At 52.5% G+C, this 24548-nt stretch overlaps 6 protein-coding genes across 6 annotated transcripts, besides 27 other annotated features; all 6 read right to left on the minus strand.

The window, feature by feature from the left end:
- Window positions 1-1163, minus strand: Tc00.1047053510213.9 (mucin-associated surface protein (MASP), putative; the record flags this gene model as incomplete). Its single annotated transcript, XM_806129.1, has 1 exon — window positions 1-1163. A coding segment is annotated over one exon (1163 nt), but the record flags the coding sequence as incomplete, so codon positions are not given.
- Window positions 1-1977: a sequence feature (heterozygous, Esmeraldo-like haplotype).
- Window positions 1347-1374: a microsatellite.
- Tc00.1047053510213.20 (uncharacterized protein) lies at window positions 1970-2635 on the minus strand (the record flags this gene model as incomplete). Its single annotated transcript, XM_806125.1, has 1 exon — window positions 1970-2635. The coding sequence occupies one exon, from the start codon at window positions 2633-2635 to the stop codon at window positions 1970-1972; it is 666 nt and encodes a 221-aa protein (XP_811218.1).
- Window positions 1978-4371: a sequence feature (areas not merged during assembly with more than two copies in the genome that could not be assigned to a particular haplotype).
- Window positions 2706-2742: a microsatellite.
- Window positions 4002-4147: a sequence feature (A-rich).
- Window positions 4372-5259: a sequence feature (heterozygous, non-Esmeraldo-like haplotype).
- Window positions 4429-6015, minus strand: Tc00.1047053510213.39 (mucin-associated surface protein (MASP), putative; the record flags this gene model as incomplete). Its single annotated transcript, XM_806130.1, has 1 exon — window positions 4429-6015. One exon carries the CDS (start codon window positions 6013-6015, stop codon window positions 4429-4431), a length of 1587 nt encoding a protein of 528 aa, XP_811223.1.
- Window positions 5095-5252: a microsatellite.
- Window positions 5260-6206: a sequence feature (haploid, Esmeraldo-like haplotype).
- Window positions 5307-5485: a microsatellite.
- Window positions 5526-5707: a microsatellite.
- Window positions 6207-13800: a sequence feature (areas not merged during assembly with more than two copies in the genome that could not be assigned to a particular haplotype).
- Window positions 6927-11659: a mobile genetic element.
- Window positions 13757-13858: a sequence feature (A-rich).
- Window positions 13801-14885: a sequence feature (heterozygous, Esmeraldo-like haplotype).
- Tc00.1047053510213.70 (mucin-associated surface protein (MASP), putative) lies at window positions 14215-15450 on the minus strand (the record flags this gene model as incomplete). Its single annotated transcript, XM_806126.1, has 1 exon — window positions 14215-15450. One exon carries the CDS (start codon window positions 15448-15450, stop codon window positions 14215-14217), a length of 1236 nt encoding a protein of 411 aa, XP_811219.1.
- Window positions 14750-14796: a sequence feature (CT-rich).
- Window positions 14886-15683: a sequence feature (areas merged during assembly that could not be assigned to a particular haplotype. This can correspond to areas where the two haplotypes were merged or to regions with more than two copies in the genome that were merged during assembly.).
- Window positions 15670-15718: a sequence feature (A-rich).
- Window position 15684, plus strand: a sequence feature (heterozygous, Esmeraldo-like haplotype).
- Window positions 15685-21183: a sequence feature (areas not merged during assembly with more than two copies in the genome that could not be assigned to a particular haplotype).
- Tc00.1047053510213.80 (mucin TcMUCII, putative) lies at window positions 15931-16611 on the minus strand (the record flags this gene model as incomplete). Its single annotated transcript, XM_806127.1, has 1 exon — window positions 15931-16611. One exon carries the CDS (start codon window positions 16609-16611, stop codon window positions 15931-15933), a length of 681 nt encoding a protein of 226 aa, XP_811220.1.
- Window positions 17226-20595: a mobile genetic element.
- Window positions 21184-21199: a sequence feature (areas merged during assembly that could not be assigned to a particular haplotype. This can correspond to areas where the two haplotypes were merged or to regions with more than two copies in the genome that were merged during assembly.).
- Window positions 21200-21207: a sequence feature (areas merged during assembly that could not be assigned to a particular haplotype. This can correspond to areas where the two haplotypes were merged or to regions with more than two copies in the genome that were merged during assembly.).
- Window positions 21208-22015: a sequence feature (areas merged during assembly that could not be assigned to a particular haplotype. This can correspond to areas where the two haplotypes were merged or to regions with more than two copies in the genome that were merged during assembly.).
- Window positions 21618-21674: a sequence feature (GA-rich).
- Window positions 22016-22199: a sequence feature (haploid, non-Esmeraldo-like haplotype).
- Window positions 22200-24548: a sequence feature (heterozygous, Esmeraldo-like haplotype).
- Window positions 22978-23037: a sequence feature (A-rich).
- Tc00.1047053510213.110 (NADH-dependent fumarate reductase, putative) lies at window positions 23134-24548 on the minus strand (the record flags this gene model as incomplete). Its single annotated transcript, XM_806128.1, has 1 exon — window positions 23134-24548. A coding segment is annotated over one exon (1415 nt), but the record flags the coding sequence as incomplete, so codon positions are not given.

Here is a 24548-nt window from a genome sequence, read left to right on the forward strand (position 1 = left end):
GCTCTCTCTTCTTTATTTTCATATTGGTGTTTTTCTTCGTTCGCTGCACCACCAGCGGCTGAATCATTATTCGGAATTCCTTTATCAGTATCCGTGTCAGCGTCATCGTTGGCAGCATTACTGGCAGCCGAGATTGATGGTAGTGTCGATTCGGCATGAACGTCCGATTGTTCACCCTCTTGGTTGCCGGTGGTTGATGCAAGGCCTTCATTTCGTTGATTGCTTGTTACCTCCTCGTCGTCCAGGAGAATTTCTGTTTTTTGCACGGAAACGATAACTTCAGGGCTGGGTTTTTCAGCATTTGTTTTTGCTTTTGAATCTCCTTCTGATTTTTCATTTTTTGTGGGTGGTGATGGTATTGCCTCTGGAGCTTCCCCTTTTTTTGTTGATGGCATTTCTGCTGCCAATCCATTTGCTGGAGTTTTGCCTCCTTGTGATTGTTTGGAATTACCTTCAGGGATGACCATTGCTTTTCCTGGCGTTGCAGTTAAAATTCCTGCTGAGCTTCCATTTTGTGCGGGTGGCGTTACTCCCGGTGGGGTTTCTTCCTGTGTTTGTGCTCCTTCAGCTGGTGGCGATACCGTTTTTCGATCTTCTTCTGGCGTTGATGTTAATTCGGTTATCTTTCCATCCTGCTTTGGAGTTACAATGTTCTCCATTTTTTCTTTACTCCCTTTTTCTTCTTTACTTTTACTTTTTTCTGTTTCCGTTTCCACGACCGTTCTGTCGGAATTTCTTGGTTGTGTGGAGACAACTCCATCCTGCCTTTCAGAACTCTTTCCTCTTCCTGCACCCAACGATTCATTTGCGGTCTCGGACTCTTGCTGGACTGAATCCTCTGATTCCCGATGACCCCTTCCATCACCGTCTTGACGTCCAGACGGTAAACTCTCGGATCCTTCACTTTCCATTTCGACAACATCACCGGCAGCCGACACCAAAACTGCAGCACCGCACCACAGCACGCAGAGGGCACACACCAGCAGCACACGGCCAGTCATCATCATCGCCATCACTCCCGTCACGTGCATGTAGCCTTCAGCACAAACTAACAACACGTCAACGCAAAGTGAAAGCAAAAGGAAAAAGAGAAAAAAGTCACACAGTAACGCGCAGCCACCGCACAGGACAGTGACAAATACCAGCCGCAGAGCACACACCATGAGGCAGAGGGAATCAGTGCAATTGCAGAACTTGCACACCGCCCTGCAATCCAGAAGTTTTAGAAAAAAGAAAAACAGAGTTGAGGGTCCGGCAAGGCTCCCGGAATAAATAAATAAAATTCATTCGGCAGGACTTTCATTTCATGTGCCACGCAGCACAAAATAGACGACAGTATGTTTAAGTACATATATACATATATATATATATATAATGCCCGCGGTAAAAATTTAAAAAAGTAAAAAAGATCGTACTCTTCCACAAGCCCACACAAAACACTCTTCACATTTCATGCGGCATCCGGCCTGTTCCTCCAATCCTCCTTTCGTGCAGTCCGTGGGACGCACAGCAATGAGGCCGGCACCACGTGTGGGCAACAAAAAACAAAACAAGTAGGGGAAACACGTCACTCGTAACAGTGTGCAGCAACCGACCATTAAATAAAGAAACAGCAAGGATATTTATTATTCCAGGAAAACAACAAAACCAACAGTAAAATGTAAATAATAAAAATAACACGCATGCAACGCGGCACATGTTCTCCGTGATGAGTCGCAATTCCACACTCTTTGGCTCACAAGACCGCCACAATTCCACACAATCCCAGAAGAAGCAGCAACGCACAATACACGCGCCCACGCACACTGCTGTCAAGAGTTAACTCTCGCAGTGTCAATTTCGCGTCGCTGCGCAGGGCAAAGCAGTCGTCGGGACTCACACCGTTTCCGGATTACTGCGCGGTGAGTTTTTGTAATTGGGGTTTTCGTGTCCCGAGGCATTGCGTTGAGTCAACCCGTACGCATCACCCTCAGCAACAAATCCACTGCCTGCAACGCCATTTTCTGAAGAAAGGAAATTTGTGTCCAGTGGCGTTGTGCTCACTCACCTCGTCCGTGTTATCCGCAGCAACGTGTTCCCTGCCGCCATAAGTGACGGACATGATCCCGGAACCATTCGACGCCACTAATATTTTTAAACCATAGGCAAAGAAAAGCCTCTTCTTGGATGCATTCGGGACCATCACTTCGTTCGGATTGGTGGCAAACTCAGGCCTCGTCCTAGGCGTGTTGGTCGCCGTGTTGGATGCGGGACTCGGATCGACGGTGTTGGGTCCGTCAGCCGCCGCAGACTGTCGCCAATCCTCGTGTTGACGTGACGGCTCAGCATTAACTTGCGGCACAGTTGTCCCACCAGATTTTGTGTCATCCTTCCCTTCACGGGGTGGCGGCAACTGGCAGATGCCCGTCTGGTCAGCATCGCCTCTCCGTGCAGGCGGATGGATGGTTCCATCGGGAGAAAATTGACGCCACCACAATTCATAAGGACCGGCGTATTTGTGTGTCGTCACATTCATCGTGAAGGCAACGGTGGCCCCTTCCTCTTTCGTTGCACAGCTGGCAGCACAGTTGCTACATGTGTGCACCGCATCGGCCACATGGCACACAGCACACAGCTCACCATCTCTGCCATGCATGCGCACATCAAAGCCACTGAAAGTATAATTCTCATACTGAGCCTCAGCACTGGCATCAAACCACTTCTTCCACGCACACACACACACACACACACACACACACACACGATAGCTCGAGCTGCCGTCACTCGGAGCCCAACTCAACGCGGCCGCACGCGGTGCATCACACCCGCAGGAAAAGAGATTCGGGGTGCGCGCTCCCTCTCTCCCTTCTCCTCATAGCCACGGAAGAAGACAACAGCCGCCACACGCAACTGCCAGCATGCACTGCAAAAGGTGCATCCAAATCCACTGCAATGTGCATCTTGTGTGTGTGTGGTTGTGTGTGCCTGCAGAAACACAAAGCAAAGAAGTAGAAAAGAGGGAGCAGAGTATGCGGAGAGACGCACAAAAATGTACAGCGGAGACGCATGACGGAAACAACAAGAAGAAGACCGCTCAAACTCATGATTGCACTGCAGCCCAAGCAGCGGCCATTCACACAATATTTATTGAAAACAAAAAAACGTCCCCTTCCTCTTATATAAACCCCATCACACAAAATAATTATAAATGAAAAAGAAATCGTCCATTACTGTTCCACACAAAATAAGAAAAAGGTCGATTGGCTGCCGTGTGGCCACACCAAACTGTCTGTATATATTTTGCCCGCAAAAGAAAAATAAAAGGATGGTTGCGTGTGCTTCAACCGTCCGACCCTCCATGTGTCCGCACATCGTTTATATTTCATGGGGTCATCTGCGTGTTGCTGCTCCCCTCAGCCCTCTCATCGGCGTGCGAGTGCGGCCCGCAGAGCACAGTCACTCGTGTGTGTGTGGGGACTGAGAGGAGCACGCAGACATGACGGGAGTCGCGCCTCTCCATCGGGAGAGTGAGCGCAGCGAAAAAAAAAGAAAAAATCATCGGAGGGGAGAGAAATGCTCACGAGGCCGACACCGAAGGGTGCGCCACCGCACGAAATAAACACGCAAAGCAAAAACAAATCCTTAAAAACACGGCGGCAGGGTGTGGCTGTGTGTGTGGCGCTGCGGGTGTCTGCCCGCCCTGGCCGCAAAGAAAACAAAACAAGAGGGAAAGAAATGTGTGCTCCGCCCCACAGGCCCTCGTCGCACGCCCACACGTCACGGCTCCCTCAGCGCGCCGTTCGTCGCGGCCCCTCCTCATGCGTGCAGCAGGCGAGGCGCACAGGGCCGCCGTCATGAGCGTGTCGGTGGGTGTGCGAGTGGAGCAGTTGGGCGGGAAACACACGGCACCCCTCACAGGAAGAGTGCAGCAACAAACAATTAAAAGAGGGAAGAGTAGAAAAGAAAAAACGTCCATAGTGATTGCCCCAAAAAAGCAAAAAAAGGGTGTGGGGGAGCATGATAAAAGAAAAATAAAAAGTAAAAACAACAACAGAACGCACAGAAAACAAAAGAAAAAAAAAATGAAGAAAGAAATTTCACCACCAGATAAAAACAAAAAAAGCATTTAAAATATTTTAAAGCAAACAGCAAAGAAAAACTAAAACTACTTAAAACAATCGTAAGAGGTCGCCCACTCAATGCAATAAAAACAAAACAGTTACGGTGCTCCGCCCATGCAGCCAGTCAGGACGGCAGCGGTGCGTGTCGTGCAAAAGAGAGCACCAACGGGCATGCATGGGTATGCATGCATATATACAATGGGCACATTATGTGTGTGCTGCGTGGGATGAGGTGAGGGCGAGAGTCCATGCAAGGGGACACACACAGAGAGAGTGAGTGAAAGACGAGTGTGTGTGCGGGCGGTGCATGGCTCTCTCTCCCTCACTCTCACACGGCCACCACCGCAGCAGCAGCCGCACACGCAACAACAAGAAGAAGCAAAAGAGGGGAGGTGGTGTGGGATGCATCCGTGTTTTGACTGTAGTTCTTCTCATTTACGGAATTTGTCTTTGGCTGTTGAGTTTTTACCCCATGCGTTGTTGTGTTGGATACTTCCGAGAGTTCTTTTCCATTGCGTTGGGATCCTGTAATTTGATCCCCTGGTGATTTTTTTGTCTCGTTCGTTTGTGAATGGTCATTTTTCTTTTGTTCTTCCAAAGAGTCTTGGAGTTCATCTCCCGCGGCGTCGTGGCCAATACTGCGACCCCCTGCTGAAGCAAAATTGTTTCTTTTCTTTTCATTGTTGGATGACACCGTTGGCTGTCCTTCGGGCGAAGAGGTGTGCTGACTCCCTGTCTCTTTTTGTGCCAAAACTTCTTGTGGGGATACAATCTGCTCATCGGATGAAACACTGACCGGGGTTGTTTTTCCATTACCACCTTCATTTGAGGAAATAACGACGGGGCGAGAGTCCGGAGGTTCACTTCCACCAAGAACAGAATGACCACCACCGGAAAAAGCAGCAGCAGCACCGGGACCAACAGCACCAAGACCGGAAAAAGCAGGACCACGAAAAGGACCAGGGCCGGGAATAGCATCACCAGGATCGGAAAAAGCAGCAGCAGCACCAGCACCAGCAGGACCAGCAGCATGACCGGGAACAGCAGCACCAAGACTGGAAAAAACAGCAGCAGCACCGGGACCAGCTTCAGCAACAGCATCACCAAGACCGGAAAAAGCAGGAACAGCAGCATCATCACCGGGAACAGCAGGACCACGAAGTGAACCAGGAGTAGCACCAGGACCGTGACCGGGAACAGGAGAACCAGGAATAGCAGCAGGACCATGACCATGACCAGCAGCACCAGGACCAGGACCAGCAGCACCATAACCGGGAATAGCAGCACCAGGAATAGCAGCACCAGGGATAGCAGTACCATGACCATGACCAGCAGCACCACGAACAGCACCAGGACCAGCAGTACCATGACCAGGAACAGCAGCACCACGAACAGGACCGGAAAAAGCAGGACTAGGACCAGGGCCAGGAATAGCATCAGCAGCATTACCTGGAGCAGCAGCACCAGGACCGGAAAAAGCAGCAGCAGCATGAGCGGAAACGGCAGCACCAGGAATAGCACCAGGAACACGAACAGGAGAAGGGCCAGGAATAGCATCAGCAAAATGACCGGGAACAGCAGCACCAGGAATAGCAGGAACAGGAGCATGTGGAACAGTACCAAAACCCGTGGCTCCACTTAAAGGCGAATTAGTAACTCTTGTAGAAGAAACTTCTTCACGAGCTTCGGCTTGTATAGCAGAGATAAACGATGCTGACAGCAAAAGCGGTGTGGATAAGTTTTTAATAGATCCAGTTGACAGAAACGACTTATTCCTTCCAAACCCTCCCGACGCCATGTAGCCGCCCAGTGAGTTGTTGTCAGGGTTCCTCGCATAAACACCGCAGACACCGCACCACAGCACGCAGAGGGCACACACCAGCAGCACACGGCTAGTCATCATCATCGCCATCATCACTCCTGTCACTTGCGTGTAGCCTTCAGCACAAACTAACGCCCCGTCAACGCAAAGCAAAAGCAAAAGGAGAGACAAGTCACACAGCCACGCACAGTAAACAACGGCAGCAGCCCCGCAGAAGCACGCACACTGACCTGCACACCAGAAGTAAAAAAGCAATACCAAAACAAAAAAACTAGTTGAGTGCCCAACGGGAGTCTCATCCTCCAAAAAAAATACACTTCGGCAGAATCATCATTTCATACGCCATGCGGCAAAGCAGAGCTGTGTTTATATGTACATGCGTACAGTACCTGCACAAGGAAAAAAATATTACTGTTCCACAAGCCCACACAACATCCCACACATTTCATGCGGCATCCGGCCTGTCTCTCCACTCCTCCTTTTGTGTCGTCCGTGGAACGCACAGCCGTGGGGCCTGTACCGCGTGTAGGCAACAGAAGCAATCAAGAGGAAAACCATTTCGCTCATAAAGATGCGCAGCAACTGACCATTAAGTTAAAACAAAAGAAAAAGGTGCTCCCATTGTTCCATTTAAACAACATTAAAAAGAAAGCCCGCAGGGAACGCGGCACATAGCCTCTGTGAGAAGTCGCAACTCCACACTCCGTGGCTCAGAAGACCGCCACAACCACACACAGTCCCAAAAGCAGAAGCAGCAGTGGTGTGTCCACCCACGAGGTGATGCGCTCGCCACTGCTCACCGTCGGCAAGGACAAGTCACCTTCGAACTAGACTTCTCTACTCTCCTTAATTTTTTTGTTTAAAGAAGACATGGTCTGTGTGGCGCTGCTGCACGCACCGCTGTTTGTGGGCTCCTTAGCGGCGGGGGCGTGTGCTCGAGGACCATGGATACAGTCCCATCGCCCGTACACATCGGTGGTATTGGACGTCATGAGGTCATTATATTTTTTTTCCTACTCTTACCAGCGCGCCTAGCTATACAATGCCATCTGGGTGCCGAGGAGGTGGTCGAGCAGCAACATGAGTTTTCTGCTATGAAGCAGCTGCCATTGAGAGAACTTTCCGAGGCAAAGGTCCTGTTCAATGCCCAGCCGTTGGCGCACAGCCAAGGTGCCTGGACATTCTAGAAGCAGATGGTGCAAGGTTTCCTGCGGGCCAATTGGCGTGCTTGTGGAAGCTGGCTGATCCTGCGGCAGCAGAGACCGCCTCCTGGCACTGCTGTTTCGATGTCGAGTGGCGTCCGGGTTGTGTGCGCAGCGACTTCTGTGCTGTGCGGTGCTTCTCCGTGTGGGGAAAACCATATCACAGAAATCGCATTTAAGCTCGGGAAGCGGTGGAGGATGTTCCGGATGAAATGACCGACAGTGACTGACGAGATTCGAGAATCCCGTCAATATAGAATCGCAGTACGGAGATTTCTCCTTCCGACGGCGTGTGACGGTCCGTCTCCTTACTGGAGAGACGTCTTCCTCCCTTGCCGACGGGGGAACAGTGTCCGTCCCGGTGCGGTCGGATCGTTGTCAGAGCGCATATATGCAGACTGTTCTGGTGAGATGTTGCAGAAACGGCATTGGTTTGTGCAATCTTTCACAGCCCAGTATAGTCGGCCCCTGAGCTCAGATTCCCCGCACCTTGCCCTAGCGAGGTGAACCAGTCCCTGACGGTGAAGAACTTTCTGAGTGATCAGGTCCTTACCGCTGAGATCTGATGGCCTTGTGCCGCAAAGCAAGTAGCGGTGAGTGTCTTGACGAATGGTACTACGCCACTTGTTAGTGAGCTGGGTAGTAAAACATGTCAGCAGATCCGTATGCCATAAAGGTGCAATTGCTTGCTCCGTGTATTGTATAGTTGCCACAGTCTGCGTCGCATACTGATCTGCAAGCTCGTTAGCATGTATTCCACAATGTCCGTAACAAAACTGCAGGTGCACGGACCAGCCAGCACACGTCAGTGTCAAGAGCCGCTGCCAGATCCGATCCTCCGTCCAGTCTGTCTGACTGAGCGGGCCCTTGTTTAAAGCCGCTAGAAGAGATTGACTGTCTGTAACCACAAGCAGGGTTTTATGCCTGTGCTGGATACGAGGGATGATCAGCCTTTCTAGGTCCAGAAGCAGCGCACGGGATTCCGTCCTGTAGCTGCATGGGCGTGCACCGCAGTTTATACTGGCCTTTTCTATTATTTCCGATGAATTGAGGGATGAAAGCAGTATTCCAACCCCGGCTGACTTGGGAACGTCTACACCGCCATCCGTCGCGAGTGTCCACGAAAGATGGCTGTGCAGCGCTAGAGCCTCTTCGCTGACTCTGCGCTTTTCCCTTGTCAGCTCTTCCTCGTCAGTTATTGAATGGTCTATCGGAAGTTCCACGCCAATGGTGACCTGGTGTGCGGAGGCCGCAGACCAGGGAGGAAAGGAGCTGCGAAAAAACAGCTCTTCGCGTGGTGAGCTCTGGGTGATGCCATAGTCCTTTGTGTATGCGTCTACGAAGGCATATAGCTCGTCCCGAGATAATGGCGAGATGCGGAAACCTGCGCGAGGCGGTGGCTCGGGCGGGGGTCTCCGCATCCAGTCCATCTGGCATGCGCGTGTGTTCTCAAATATGGAGAGCCGCGCGCGCAGGCAAAGGACGTGAAGCGGCGGCATATTAGCCTCTAGAAGCGCGGATTCCGGGTCGACAGTGCTCGGAACTCCGCTGACAATGCGTGCCAGGGTTGCATACGTCTTCTGCATCTCATTCTTCGCTGAATCCGTCGCTACTGCCCATATGAGCTCGCTGCCATAGCGTAATTTGGAAGCACCATATCCAATGACGAACGTGCGTAGGTCATGTGGAGATGGCCCCGCCTCTTTATGCGCTATGCGGCGTAGCTGCGATATCCGTTGCGAAGTGGCAGCGCATTGCTTGGAGGCCGCCACATTTAGCGTCAGTCGTGGATCGAGATCCATGCCAAGAAGCTTCGTAGTTCGCGATGCCCCCATGGTCATGACTGGGATTTGACATCCAGCCACTACCAGAGGCCACCTTCCTTCACGATCATAATCTGACTCCGTGTGCGTGGAGAGTGTGAACCAAGCAGCTTCACACTTTGACGGGTTAATGGCCAGGCCATTTTCCTGACTCCACGCATGCAGTTTTTTGAGAACCATGTTGGCAGTGGGAATGGCGTCTTCCCGGGACTGCCCCTTAACAATAATAGAGAGGTCGTCCGCATACATGTCTGCTGTGACACCCGCAAAGCTGTTCAGCAGATTGAGAAGTGGGTGTACGTAAAGGGAGAACAAATATGGTCCCAGCACGGACCCCTGAGGAACTCCTCGCAGCATGGGACGCCGATCACTGTTTCTGTTACCAACTCGTGTCTTCGCGTAGCGACCACATAGAAGGTTTCTAAGCCACCTTCTACAATTCACCCCCGGAATATTGGCCAGCAAGCGACTGAGGACTCGATGATCCATGGAGTCAAAGGCCTTGCTGAAATCGACCAACACCAGCAGAGTCCGATGGGGTCTGTAGTGGAGTTGATTACCAATACCGCTCTTCTTGGGAAGGTTCACTTGGAAATAATGATTTCTATTATGCTCCACTTCGTGTATCAGGTGTGCCAGCTGCATCGTCGTAGTACGCATACTACGATATGCATACTGGTGGGGGTGTGGCGTCCAAACCCAAAGCAATCTCTTGAGTACCATTTTCTCAGCAACCTTACTCACAATGGAAGTAAGGCTGATGGGTCGATATGACTCAAGCAGTTCCGGCGACTTATCGGGTTTTAAGAGTTGGACGATGGTAGCGCGTCTCCACTCAGCCGGGATCGTGCCGGTCGTCCAGCTGTGGTTAATGCAACGAAGAAGGAATCGAAGACCCTTTGAAGAAATATGCCGTAGTGCCTCATTGTAGACTTAATCTGGTCCGGGGCCTTGCCATACGGCGTAGTACGTAGCGCGGCAATCAGTTCCGTACAATTAAAAGGTGCATCAAGAGGGGAGTGAAGATGAGCAACTAAACCAGATGTGATGGCAGCTTCGTTGTTATCCTGTGGCTCTGAACTAGATGAGAATGAAAAAACTGAAGTAGATGTTGCGGCAGAGTCGCTGTTGTTCTGCAGCCTAAAAAGAGAAGAAGAAATAATGCCCAAAGATGGGTTCTGTCTGTTGATGCCCTTGGAAAACCTTACTGCCTTATGTGGTGGATGAAATGGAAAAAGACGCGATTGAGGGCGTTCGCTGCTCTCCTTGCTGTTTTATAAGTGTGTTGACCATCTCCCAGCAACAATGATGTAGGAGGTGGAAGTGATGCCCTTTTTGGTCCGGAAATGTATTTCCATGCGAGTGGTTCGCCTGGATTTAACTTGCTGATGCGACGTAGATACGTGTTGCGCAAGCACTCTCGGAGTAGGAGGAAGAATTGACTTGTCCGTTGCATTTCTGCCTCACGGTCGGGCGTCGGTAACTGCAGATAGCGGGCCTTGCTGTCGGTGGCAATCCGCTCTGCCTCCATGAGAGTGTCGTCCCAAAGCCTGGGACCATCCTTGTGCATGCCGCGGGGGCAGTGTCGTCGATACGAAGTTATAAGCGCTCTCGTGAAAGCTTTAATGCCGGTGGACTGCTTTTTATAGTCATATGCCGGAAGTTGTGCGTCGAGGCCCTTGATGAATAAATCCCATTTGCACTTCCCCCAACTGTAGAATATCCTAGGTGCCGAAGGTATGGTATCCTTAAATGCCTGATGCAGCGTGAATGTTAGCATATAATGATCACTAAGCGGCGACACAGAAGCTGACCAATCTGACACAGTCAAATGCTTTGACCATGTCCGGTCGATACAGGATCGTTCTCTTTTGCCACGAGCATACGTGATCTCACCAGGGGTGTTAACCAAGGTGAGTCCCGCATCCGTGCACAGTTCTAAAAATTCAGCAGCAACCTCGCTTGGAGAAGACTCCAAGAATGGCTCCCACTGTGGGTGGTGCGTGTTGAAATCCCCGCACAGCAGGAGCGGCGACGAGGCTGGAAGGCAGTTTACTAACCGCCTGAAGGATTGCGTTACTTGCAGTGGTGGTCTCATATAGGCACTCGCTACAATAAGGTCACGGTTTTGGTCCAGAGCAACCTGGACCACCACCACTTCAAGGCTGGTGTCATGCTGAGGGATGGTGAGAGGTATACGCTTGGAGCGGAGAGTTTTCCGCACCAGCACCGCCACACCGCCTCCCTTGCCGATGCGCGACTGTGCATAGAGCACATAATCTCCAGTATTCATGCTGGCGATCTGCTCCGACGACTTCCAAGTCTCCTGGATGGCTATTATGTCTGCTCCTTGCGCCATTAATGTTGCGAGTTTTGACGGCGTGAGGCAAGAAACGTTCATCTGGAGTACTGCTATGGGGCCTGGGTTCTGCTCAATGTCTCCGCTTAGCAGTAGCTTTTATCGTTGCGCGTCACATACGGCGCGCAAACGGTATGTATAGCGCTGATAAGCGCCAATGGAATTCAGCAGCGGATAGCTATACCGCTCCGCGGGCAGCCATGTACATGGCTTCATATGGTGCCCTTCCGACCCGTTTGTGCGGCGCCTGTTGCCTCTCCGCGTGCAGCGGATGGGCAGCAGGCGCTTAGCTTCCTCCCTAGCAAAGAGTACTAGACCCTGGCACCACGTTGAGGTGGCCAGCTGACCCAGAGCGCTGTTGTAGTCTTGTTGGTGGTCGTATTTGGCATTTTAAACTTCTGATTTGATGTCTGTACTTTATGATTCTCATCACCTTGTGTATTTTACTGTGCCTTTTATTTTGTGCATCTGACATACCGGTCGCACCTTGTGTGTGTGTGTGGAGACTGAGTTGCCAAACCTGGTGGCTCTGGATTATCGTTAGCCGAACGTAGTGTCTCTGGCGGAACTCGTGTCTGTCCATTGATGGCTGTGCCTGCTTCCTTTGGAAAGAAGGTCCTGGACTTCTTGAACCCTCCTCACTGTCTCTCCCACTCTCTGTCTGTGGCCCACCGGTCTCTCCACCATATGGCTGTAATGCACCAGGCATATTCTTTTAGGATACGGTTTCCCTAGCTCAGGGCTGGGAGGACGGCTGTTATCACTATTATCGTCTCCTGTCGCCGTCACGCACACGGACGAGCAGCAGCAGCAGCAGCACGAGAGCGCAAGGACCAACACGGCGCCGCACCGTCACCATCGCAGTCATCATCGCCCGTAGTGGAGTCGCTGGAGTCAGTCAGCTGATCGGTGAGACGGAAAGGAAAATAATGGAACGAGAGGGAGAGGGACGGAGCACAGCGGATACAGCGAGAGAGAGCAGACAACATGAGGAGAGGGCAGCAGGCCCAGCCGCACAGTTCACACACCACGAGACGGCGTCCACGCAAGGAAGGCACACAACGCCAGCAGCCACCCACCATGCAGGAGGAGAAGACATCCACCACCATCTCCCCCAGCTCATTCCCGCAGCCCCAGGGAAATGGCCAAAACCCCGCGGCCACCACACAACGCACACGGAGCAAGCGAACACTCATCCATCCATGACGCGGCACAAAATTCCTGCCATCCCGCCCTCAATGGGACACGGAGCCCAACTCAGCGCAGTCACACGCGGTGCATCACACCCACAGGAAAATAGACTCGGGGAGCGCGCTCCCTCTCTCCCTTCTCCTCATAGCCACGGAAGAAGACAACAGCCGCCACACGCAACTGCCAGCATGCACTGCAAGAGGAGCATTCAAATCCACTGCAACGTGCATCTTGTGTGTGTGGTTGTGTGTGCCTGCAGAAACACAAAGCAAAGAAGTAGAAAAGAGGGAGCAGAGTATGCGGAGAGACGCACAAAATGTACAGCGGAGACGCATAACGGAAACAAGAAGACCGCTCAAGCTCATGACTGCACTGCAGCCCAAGCAGTGGCCATTCACACAATATTTATTGAAAACAAAAAAACCAAAAAAACGTCCCCCTTCGTCTTATATAAACCCCATCACACAAAATAATTATAAATGAAAAAGAAATCGTCCATTACTGTTCCACACAAAATAAGAAAAAAATCCTGGCAGCCGTGTGGCCACACCAAACCGTCTGTATATATTTTGCCCACAAAAGAAAATTAAAAAGATGGTTGCGTGTGCTTCAACCGTCCGACCCTCCATGTGTCCGCACATCGTTTATATTTCATGGGGTCATCTGCGTGTTGCTGCTCCCCTCAGCCCTCTCATCGGCGTGCGAGTGCGGCCCGCAGAGCACAGTCACTCGTGTGTGTGTGGGGACTGAGAGGAGCACGCAGACATGACGGGAGTCGCGCCTCTCCATCGGGAGAGTGAGCGCAGCAAAAGAAAAAGAAAAAATCATCGGAGGGGAGAGAAATGCTCGCGAGGCCGACACCGAAGGGTGCGCCACCGCACGAAATAAACACGCAAAGCAAAACAAATCCTTAAATAAAAACACGGCGGCAGGGTGTGGCTGTGTGTGTGGAGCTGCGGGTGTCTGCCCGCCCTGGCCGCAAAAGAAAACAAAACAAGAGGAAAAGAAATGTGTGCTCCGCCCCACAGGCCCTCGTCGCACGCCCACACGTCACGGCTCCCTCAGCGCGCCGTTCGTCGCGGCCCCTCCTCATGCGTGCAGCAGGCGAGGCGCACAGGGCCGTCGTCATGAGCGTGTCGGTGGGTGTGCGAGTGGAGCAGTTGGGCGGGAAACACACGGCACCCCTCACAGGAAGAGTGCAGCAAGAAACAATTGAAAGAGGGAAAAGTAGAAAAGAAGCGTCTATAGTGATTGCCCCAAAAAGCAAAAAGAGGGAATGAGGGAAATGAGAGAAAAGAACAAGAAAAGTAAAAAGAAAAAACAAAACGCAAAGCAAAAGAAAAAAGAAATGACGAAGGGAATCTCACCACCAGAAAAAAAACAACAAAAAAGCATTTAAAATATTTTAAAGCAAACAGCAAAGAAAAACTAAAACTACTTAAAACAATCGTAAGAGGTCGCCCACTCAATGCAATAAAAACAAAAACAGTTACGGTGCTCCGCCCATGCAACCAGGCAGGACGGCAGCGGTGCGTGTCGTGCAAAAGAGAGCACCAACGGGCCTGCATGGGTGTGCATGCATATATACAATGGGCACATTATGTGTGTGCGTCGTGGGATGAGGTGAGGGCGAGAGTCCATGCAAGGGGACACACACAGAGAGTGAGTGAAAGACGAGTGTGTGTGCGGGCGGTGCACGGCTCTCTCTCACTCACTCTCACGCGGCCACCACCGCAGCAGCAGCCGCACAAGCAGCAACAAGAAGAAGCAAAAGAGGGGAGGTGGTGTGGGAAATCGCGGTGCTGCCGTCACTGTCGCCAGTCGTCGCCGTTGTATTTTTCATGGCTGTGGCCGTCACTGGTGTTTCTTTCGGATTGGATTCTTTATTTTCATTTTGTTTTTCTTCTGCTGTCCCTGGAGCATCAGATACTGGATCACTGTTCGGGATGCCGTCTTCAGTGCTCTTGTCAGAATCATTATTGGCGGCATCACCGTTTGCCGTGGGTGAAGGTGGCCCTGATTCTCCATGGTCGGCAGATGGTTCATTGTGTTGATTGGCTGCGATGGAGGCAGCGCTCTTTGTTTGTGAATTGTTGTTTGAGTCTTTTTCGCCTTGGAATTCTTCTGGCTGTTGGACGTCCTCTAAAGTCTCAGGGATGGAATCCCCATTCACTTGCGTTGTTGCTGTTTGTATTTCTGCGTTATTGGTTGGACCTCCAGGTGTTTCTGTTGGTGACTTATGAACCATTTTGTCGTTTTTTTTGTCTTCTTCTGTTTCTTGTTCTTCCGCCTCTTCTTCACGACTGTCAGATTCACTGGGAAGATCTTCTTCTTCTTCTTCTTGCGGCAGTTCATCGAGGGTTTCTTTACTCTTGGAATTTGCTCTCGAAGAGGGTTGCTTGACACCCTCAGTGCCAGAGCTGCCAGATGAAGAGGAAGAAGAAGTCAATTGATCAACGCTTTGTTGTTGCGAATCGGCTTCATTACCGTCCTTTTGTTCCTCATCTCCTGCTACTTTTCCATTATTTGTATCCATCACTCCTAATTCCCCAACCTGTTCTTCTGTATCTGATCCTCCGGGCTTCGGCGTTACTGCTGCTGGTTGACCTCCGACACCACCTCCTCCTGCACCAGGCGCTCCAGTGGACTGCGTATTATTGCCCAATTTATTATCAGGTGATGATACCCTCGACTTATCCTGAGGCGGGTCTGGACCACTTAATTCTTGTTTACCTTCCGCAGCCTCAACCGCCTTTATTAATGCCATTCGAGCGGATAACAACCCGCATTCCGCCTTTAGAGACACGCCGTCATCACCATTACTCGTGTGCCTCAAACCGTTCCCTCCACCCTCACTGCAGTAATCGTCCATCGCGTGTCCAAAAACCGCACCGCACCACAGCACGCAGAGGGCACACACCAGCAGCACACGGCCAGTCATCATCATCGCCATCACTCCTGTCACTTGCGTGTAGCCTCCAGCACAAACTAACAACACGTCAACAGAGAGTAAAAAAGGAGAAACAAGTCACACAACCCCGCACCGTCCCATCCAGCAATGAGAGTCACGACGGCTACACCACAGAGTGCACAGCAGCAGAGCACACAGGACGAGATAGTTGGAATCAGCACGATTGCAGAACTCGCACACCGCACTGAAAACGACAAGACTAAAAAGCAAAAAAAAAGCAAAAAATTAAAAAATTAAACAAAAAAAAAAACACAAGACTCCAGTGTACTTGCACATGAGTGTGTCCGGGTTGCGTTCAACGTGACGGATGTGGAGAAGCAACCCGGTGCACACAGCAGCGCAGAAGAAGCAAGTGAAGCAAAACACAATCATTACTTTCTATTATTATATACATCGGACCACAGTGGACATGCACATGTCCCCGTGGCTGAGTGCTGGCACGCACAGCCCGCATACACCTCTTCAGCCCACAGCGGTGCACGCCAGCGCGGATACGGCGAGCAGCAGCGGGGCACACACCCACGCAGAGCTGCTGAGGCTGCCGTCGATTTCGCGAAGACGTGACGGTGCACGGGTGGTCGTCGTGGTTGGCGCCTCTGTATTCATGGCCGTATCACTTGGTGCCTCTGGCGCACTGGTTGTCGTAGTTGGTGCCATTGTTGTAGTTGTGGTCGTTGTGGTTGTCGTGGTTGGTGCCTGTTCCTTAACTTCTTTACCAGTCAGCGCCACTTCTTTATTATGCTTCCGATTATTTACATCTGAATTATCGGAATCACCTTTTGATCCTGGTGAAATGATATTTTCTTCTGATGCCCCTTGCTGAGCAGACGCATCACTTCCACCTTGCAAAGTGGGCGCTCCACGTGGTCCTTCTTCTCCTGTACCTGTCGGAGATGGAGCTGCTGGAGCAGAAGCGGTCTTGGATGGTCCCTCTGACGAATCGGACTCCTTATCTGAACTCCGTCCATTAATTTCCGTGCCTTTTGCTTGTGTATTGTCGGAATCGTTTGAACCCCCTGAATCCTGGGGCGTTGGATTTTCTCCAGCTTTAACAGTTGTATCTTCACTCCCTGCCACGCACACGTACGGGCAGCAGCACAGGGCGAGCACCAACAGGGCGCACAGCAGACGGCACGTCATCATCGTGAGTGTGGTCGTTCAGTGGTGTGGAGCTGATCTGCACAGTGAGGGACATGGAGAGCAACAGGGGAGACGAGAGGTGCGGCAGACACACACACAGAGAACAAACACACATGAGGAGAGGGCGGCAGCCAGGCATGCACCGTACGCCGCAAACCACGCACGACACACACTCCAATCCACGGCAGCAGGCACACACACACACACAGCCCTGCCGCAACACCAACACAAAAAGATGGAAGAGGGAGAAGCAAACAGGAGCGGCACACAAGGCTCCACCGCATGCAAATACGGCGAGAGCGGTCCGTCGTGTCGGCACCCCTCACGGAGGGTACGCACACACACAAGAGGAGGTGCAGCGCACAAAGCAACACAAAAGCAAAGTAAAACAATAAAAAGAATAATCTCTGCACACCGCGTGAATTCGTTTTCCACGGGAAGTGCAGCCAATATTCATCACAAAGCAACTTGTTATCTTGTTTTGGTTGTATGCTGCTACAATAACGAGTGAGTAGCGCAAAGGCCGTCCGTACAAAAGTGGCAAGTATTCAGTCCGAAAAGTGCCGTCGTGCGGGCTGGGGCACTCCCAAACAGTCGCATTCCCAATTGCCAACGACGGGGCATTTCTGCAGTGGATGAAGCGAAGTCTCTCGTGGTCCATCTCGAATACCCGCGCTTGTGCTTCCTGCGTGTCATACCTGCTGGCACTTTCTGTGGCAACCTGTGCGCGAGGCGCCAGTTAAGAAGACGGTGGCATCATTGCGGCGTCCGCATGGGAGGCCTTCTCCAACTATCGGAACGCCAGGCGGAGCACGTCGGGCATGCGTCCTCATATTGTGGACGGGCAAGCGCACTCTGCTGCAGGTTGGGCAGGAGGACGTCAATCCGTCGCTCGCTGGTCGGAAAGGAGTTGCGGTACTCACTTCGGGAAGAGGTTCTGGCGGAGGCAGCGGCGGTCCGGTCTCCTCGGTGAGGAAGGAACGTCACCACCGACACAGAGGGTTACTTGTGATACGAAGGGCACACGCAGGCCTGTCGAAGAGTGGGCAGGAATCGCACCGTGCCTTTGCGCAGAGCCGCCACTCGGGACACGATGTCCGGGTCGTGCCAGGAATAGAGTCCCTGCCACACCGATAGGCGCCTGTCATGCGGTGTGCGCGCCCTTCCTTTTCTTCTGGGCATCCCTCCAGTACGGTCACCTGACTGCAGCGAGGAAGTCCACGTGCCAGATTGGGCTGCCCTCCTGCGGGAGGGAACTTACAGAGTGACATCGCTGCATCAAGGAGAGCAGCATAATCCAAATCTCCTCAGTGACGTAGTCTCGCATGGCCAGTGGGACGACGCGGAGTGATTCCATCGCCGAGAGGGAGTCCGTTGCCACCAGGATTCGTGTGGGCGATTGGGATGTTTCCAGACAAAAGGTATGAGATGTCTAATGCCATTTTCAGTGGCGAGGCACTCTGCTCTATATGAGCGTGCGAGCCTGCCAGCTGCTGCACGATGGACCTCCACAGGGAGATCATTTGTCGTGGTGGAGTAATATAATAGCGCAGCGGATCCAGATCCGAGTTCGGCGAGAGATGAAGAAACGTCTGTCCATAATTCAAAATCAAAGTCTCCTAGAGAGGAGTAAATAGAATCAAAAGCCGTGCGCTTGACATCGTCAGAGGCATCTTTGGCAAAGACTGGCTGACTAAATTCCACTTTATTGCAACTCACAGTGTCCCAGGAGAAAATTCGATGTTGAATAGGAGGAGCAGGATTGTGGCTGTGGGGTATCCCAATAATGTTACGTACGCGGCGCAATCCATTAACAACAGCATCTCTCGGAGGCGGGATCGATATCGCCGCCATCCCAAGTATTAAAGAAAGTGCTGTTTCCAATCAGATTGCGCCACGCACGTCCTCAATACATCGGAGAAGCGTGAGGCGTCCGTATTGTGTGATTGCGCGGAACCCAATGATCCTCCGCAGCGGTGTTAGATTGGCGGCCAGGTGGACAGAAGTATCCTTCTTTGCTGCGCGTGGGCCGAGCGATGCAGTGCAGCTGTCGCGGTGCCGCACTTCCAGGCTGTGGAGGTGAATGGGGGCCGGACACGGTGCGATTGCCTCGCCGCCGTGGTGCAACGCACTGTGGACGCACCCAACCAAAAAGTATCGCGTGGTGTGCTGGGACGCCCCAGCCTCTGCACCCAGCCGCAGCTGATGGCGGCGTGGCACGGTCTGCCCTGCAGCGGCGGTGACGTGCAAACCGAAATTGAGGTGTCGATCAATCGCATTGCCGAGCAGACGCACCAGGTGCGACTTGACGCGTGGGTTCCCACCGCCCAGACGATGGTCGGCCGTGTCCTCGTCAGACTGTCGGTGTGAGGCGATGCAGAACAGAGCGGGCCCGCTCCCGTCCGCGCCGATCTTCAGGCTGTGCTCGGCAGCCCATTTCGATACAAGGGACAGGGCGGGTTGCATTGCCGCAGCACATGCACGGCCGTCCGCACACAAGGCAACAAGCGTGCGGTCGTCAGCGTGAATGAACACCGAAGCAAAGTGAATGCCGTCCAGGCGGCGCAGCAGAACATCCACGCGGTGTAGTAGGAGCTGCGGTCCCACGATGCTGCATTGGGCTGCCACGGCTGAGGTGAGATGCTGTCGGGAATATTCTTGGCGAGCACTCACCCACACGCAGCCGCTCGCAGGTGATTCGCTACCAGCGTTGGGCGCGACGGCCCAGGCGCGGGAGCCCGCAGAGCACGGCCAACACTCGCCCATCGTCCGCGGTGTCGATCGCAGTCGAGATGCCGATCGGGACTACGAGAGAGCGGTGACGGCGACGGTGCAGCGCGGGATGACGCCCCTGCGACGTTCACACTCGTTCAGCCCTCGTGCCATTTCTTCACTCACAGGCGGCTGTGGACCAGTCCTTCGCTCACCCCTAGCAGGGGCAGAGAGCAGCGGGATGGGCCGGCAACTCTCTCCGTGCGGCATTTTTCCTTCCCGTGTTTGCGGATGGAAGTGTTTTTCCCCGTTTCCCAGGAACTTCGTAGGCTGCCGTCGGCGAGTGAGGTATTGATCATCGTTCTGTGCAAGCCGGTGCAAGATGGCGCAGAAACGCATTCAATACGCCGACGGGTCCAGGGGCCAAGCCAGGCAAGCAGTCGCGGATGGCCGAGTCAGGTGCAGACGGCGTGAAGAGTAAATTTATATCTCAGCCACCAGGGAGCACGCGAGCACAAAGTGTGCAGACCGCAGTGGGGATCGCAGCAAGTGAGACTCGGACAGTGTGACGGACGAGCGGTTTGCATGCTGCCGAGGCAGAGCACAGACACAGTCCCAATAGCACCGCAGCACAGCCGATCCCAGGAGCGGGGACGTGGTGCTGCCATGCCTCAGGGTATCACAGGCCTGGGATCGAGAGGGCACCAAGCTGTTTCGCACGGACCTCTGACAGCATGGAGAAGCCACGGCGGAGGGCATGATTGCGGTCCTCCCGTTTGCGGAGCACTTCAGCTCGGGGCAGGCTGCCGCTGCAACACACTCGGTCTGCTCCATTCCGTCCGTCCAGATTCCTGTGGGACTGTCACGGCTGCCGCTCGTACGGTGCATTTGCGCATCTCCAACCATGTGGTCACAGTGGCCAGAGGCGTTGCACAGGACGAGGGGGAAGCATCACAGTCGGCATCACGCAGGACAAGGGCGGCATGTTTCCGTCATGGCAGCATGCCTGCCAGCCGTGGGAGGCCGTCCTCCGTCCCCGCAGTGTGGGATTGCAGATGGTGGTCCGAGTCCATGTAAACGGGTGGACGTCCAGTGGGAGACACGAAGTACGCGTTGCGCAGTCACGTCGGGAAACGAGACGTGGCGGCCGCTGATCCACATTGCCTGTGCCGGGATGTCAGAAAGCTCAATCTCCATGCCGCTTGGGGTGGTGGCGAGGTCCTCTCCTGCCGTCGTGGATGGTGAGCAACCGTCCCGCAGCTAATGATGTGAATTCAGGTCGCCCGCAACAGGCGCTGCAGGACCAAGACGAAGAATGGTGCTCGCAAAGTGGGCAGCATGAGCAATTTCCAGGGAAGGTTACAGAGGTTCACCACGTACATGCTGGGGCAGGCCGGTGGGCGCACGCGGAAGGCGGTCGTCTCCAGGCAGTTGGTGCCACGAGCAACAGGCGCTGCACGGCAAGGTGTGGCGCACAACGAAGGCCACTTCACCGGCACACCCACTGCAGGCCTGGTGGAAGTCACGGCAGCCAATGAGCCTCGTCGCTGGGGCACTCTGGTGCCTGCACTCATGCAGAAGAACGATGCCGGGATGGTGCTGCGCCACTCAAGCAGCAGAGGCAATCCTGAAGGGCGAATGGCCTGAAGTTCTGAGCTGCCAGACAACTACGAGGCCATCCTCATCGGGGCTGCGGCTCTCGCGGACACCACCGCAGCGGGTGATGCCGGCGGAGTGACAGCAATGAAACGACTGCGCGGTTGTCAGTCGGGCTGCAGGCAAACTGCCTCGCCGCTCCACAACCGACAGTGCGCGGGACCTTCTCGAGGGGTGACGCCGTCGTGGTCCCCATCACGCTCGCAGTAATGCCCTGCTGCAAGTTTCATGTAAGAAACCAAATCCCCAAAACTGCGTCAAGGTGTGACCTTATCGATGAGAAAGCTATATCTTCCTGTGAGTGTATGTTTTACATACAATAAGAGGATATTTATCGGATGTATTAGGTTTTAACACCACCATTTCTGTCTGATTTAGCGAGTTTTTGTTGTTTGATGCAGAAGATCGGTGCACCAATTTCTCGTATTGTTCCTTTGGAAGTCTGCATTCATATGCGAAACGACCGCCCATCCCGTGCATTCAATGCCGATGTAAATCAAAAGGGAATAATGACTGATACACGCATGTGCTGAGCGCTTTGGTGATGCACAAAAAGAGAGACGGAGCGTTTCATGGCGCTTGGATGGAATTAACTAGTTCACGCTGCGGGCGTGAGGCCCCCCTCTGCCCAAAAAATGGCAAGAGAGACAATGAAAAAGAAAGAAAAAGTAAAAGAGAGAGAGAGAAAAAAGGAGAAACAAAACACGGGGAAAAAAGGGATCACAGCCACAACCTCACAAAAAAGCATTACCACCCTACGTTCATGGTTTCAGCGAATGCACAGCGACGGCAGTGATAGGGGCGTACTTCCTTTTTTCCCTACCTCCTTCTACTGCACTTGAAGGTGCGGCGTCTGCGCACGGGTGTCGCAATCCCTGTGTGTTCTCGTTCGGTTTCCATCACTGTTATTTGTCCCCACCTCATTCTTCTTGTGAGTCACACTCCCATTGAAGGTGGCAATGATGCTTGTTGCGAGCCGCCTCCCCGTAATGAATGGAGGTGGCCGGAAGGAAAGAAACATCAACAACGGCGGAAGGAACGTCATTGCCAGCGGTGAGCGAAGAGGAAGAAGAAAAGGTGGAAGAGGCATCTTTAACCCGTGTGTTCCTCACGACACGTTCACTCTGTCACTCGATCCCCTATCGGCCTACTTTTCGGCACAAGCAAGAAGGGCGGGGTGGCCTCAGCGGTAGAAGGACGGCCATATGACAAAGGTATCGGTGCCCCCCCCCCTCCGCGGCATGACTTCTCTTGTGCTCTGCCCACCTCGAAGCGGGACTACCTTCTGATAAATGCCTTCTGCCTTCACCCGTGAGTACTTCGAGGCTACACATACGCACACACGCAGCAACACAAAAGATCCAAAAGAATAAAACAACACAAAAGTCAATGATGAGGCAAATAAACAAACCGAGTATCACGTCCCTCCCTCCCACACACACAAACACAAACACACACGAAGCAGTCACTCTTATGTTCCTTAGCGTTCTCTCTCTCTCGGAGAACCTCCATCTTTATTTACGCACCCCCTCCCTGGTGACATCCTGCACGTGCGAACTGGTAAAATAACAAAAAAAAAAAAAAAAAGAGAGTGCGTAAGAAACACAATAAAATAAAGTTATATAAAACCAAACAATGAATTATTCTCACATTTCTATTATTATTTCTTTGAAATCCCCATCTTCCCCCTCTCCACCCCTTTTCTTATTTTTCGGTTTCCCCGCACAATTCGTTTTGTTTTCCTTCTCCCACACTGCTATAACCCACCAGCCATATATAAGATTGGACAGTCTTTAAAAGCTTTTTTTACCTTGTAAAAAACCCCCTCCCCCATGTGCTCTTATTTGGTGCATTATCATTATTATTATTATTAGTAGTAGTAGTAAATTTTTTTTTCTTCTTTTGCTCTTGGGGAAGAGCTTTTCCTCCTAATAATGTGCGCCTTCTAACGTTTTCTTTCATCTGTCGCTCCAGAAATGATGTTGCGACGATAAAAATGGGAAACAACCAAACAAACAAACAAAAAATAATAACAAAACAACAACAACAACAAAAAAAAAACGGTGGCGGCCCATCGCCTCGCCAGCAAACAACAATAGGGGCGTCCACAAGACGACGAGAAAGACAGAGAGAAATAGAGAGATGAATGGGTCACCTCTATTCTACAGTCGCGATGGTGGCGACATCGTGCCCCATGTCAAGAAGAGAGCTCTTTATAGACCTTGTCTCTTCGCTGGCACCACAGAGAAAGATGACTACCGCGGGGTCGGGAAACACGGATGCAGCAATCTCGTCCAGATAGTTCACAGCACCCGACCACCCGGGCTGTGGGTGCTGCAGAACAAATGTGCACCGGAATCGTTCAGGGGATGCTTCCGCCAACGCCTTCAGCTTTTCACGATAAGGGATGGAAGATGCTCGATCCGCAATGTAAATTAAATGAATGGTTGCATCCTTCTCCGGCCTTTCCATGGTGGCCCGAAGGATTTGCATCATGGGAGCAATCCCGCGAGAGGTGGCAATGACAACTTTATGTGGAGCTTTCAGCATATTCATATAATTGCGCTCCACCCGTTCAGCAGCTTTCATTTCTACCGTATCCCCCGGCTGCAGTGTACGCAACCAATGCACCCCATTCCCAGTGAGCCATGGACTCAACGCAATGCCCACAACACCCTCATCGTCAGGTAAAGTATATGGAGTATAAACTTCCACACTTTTATCACCGGAGACAGAACGCAACACCACCCCCTGTAAGGCTTCCAATCCAGAAACTTGAAAACTGCTTGGAAAAGTGAAGTGCAACCACATAAATCCATTCTCGTCTTCCATGACATTCCGCAGCTTCAGCTGAGACCACTTCTCGCCCCAGAGGTAAGTGTCATTATTCTGCAGGATTGTTGCGGCACGATCCCCAGCAATGCGGCCAAAGACGACGCATTCCAGCAGCGAATTGCCACCAAGCCGGTTTCCACCATGCACTCCGCCCGTCACCTCGCCCGCACCAAACAAGCCAAAAATAGGACGGCGGTGGCCAAAGGGGGAGGTCGTGTTTTCTTCCAACTGCATCTCTGCCGAGGGCGAGATGAGGCAGCCGCCCATTGTGTAGTGGATCGACGGCGTCACAAAGGCAACATAAAAGGGACCCTGCGGTCCCACCACACACGGGTAGACAACCTTGCGAGTCTTGGGGCATTGACGGTTTTCTTTTGAGAGCTGCTCGTAGTCCCCCAGCGTATTCCGCACATTCTCCACAGGGCATCCAATGAGTGCCGCAAGCTTTTCCACTGTGTCAGCCTTTACAAAAAGACCAAGACGCTTCCAATAAAAGCCGTGGGAATTCACGCCGAAGAGCTTCACCGCTGCGTCATTGAGCACACAGAAGGCAAATTTGCTACCACCTGCATCGGGGTATTCGTCGCCCTGCTCAATGATGGCGTTGGAGACCACGGAACGGAGGTCAAGCTCATTGACAAACCGCTCACCCTTCTTGTTTAGCAGGACGCCGCCCGACCCACGCAGCGCCTCCGGGCCAAGGTACTTGGTCGGGTTTGCGGGGTCTTTCGGGTCGA

Source organism: Trypanosoma cruzi, genomic scaffold (assembly GCF_000209065.1).
Source record: "Trypanosoma cruzi strain CL Brener 1047053516671 genomic scaffold, whole genome shotgun sequence".
NCBI lineage: Eukaryota > Euglenozoa > Kinetoplastea > Trypanosomatida > Trypanosomatidae > Trypanosoma > Trypanosoma cruzi.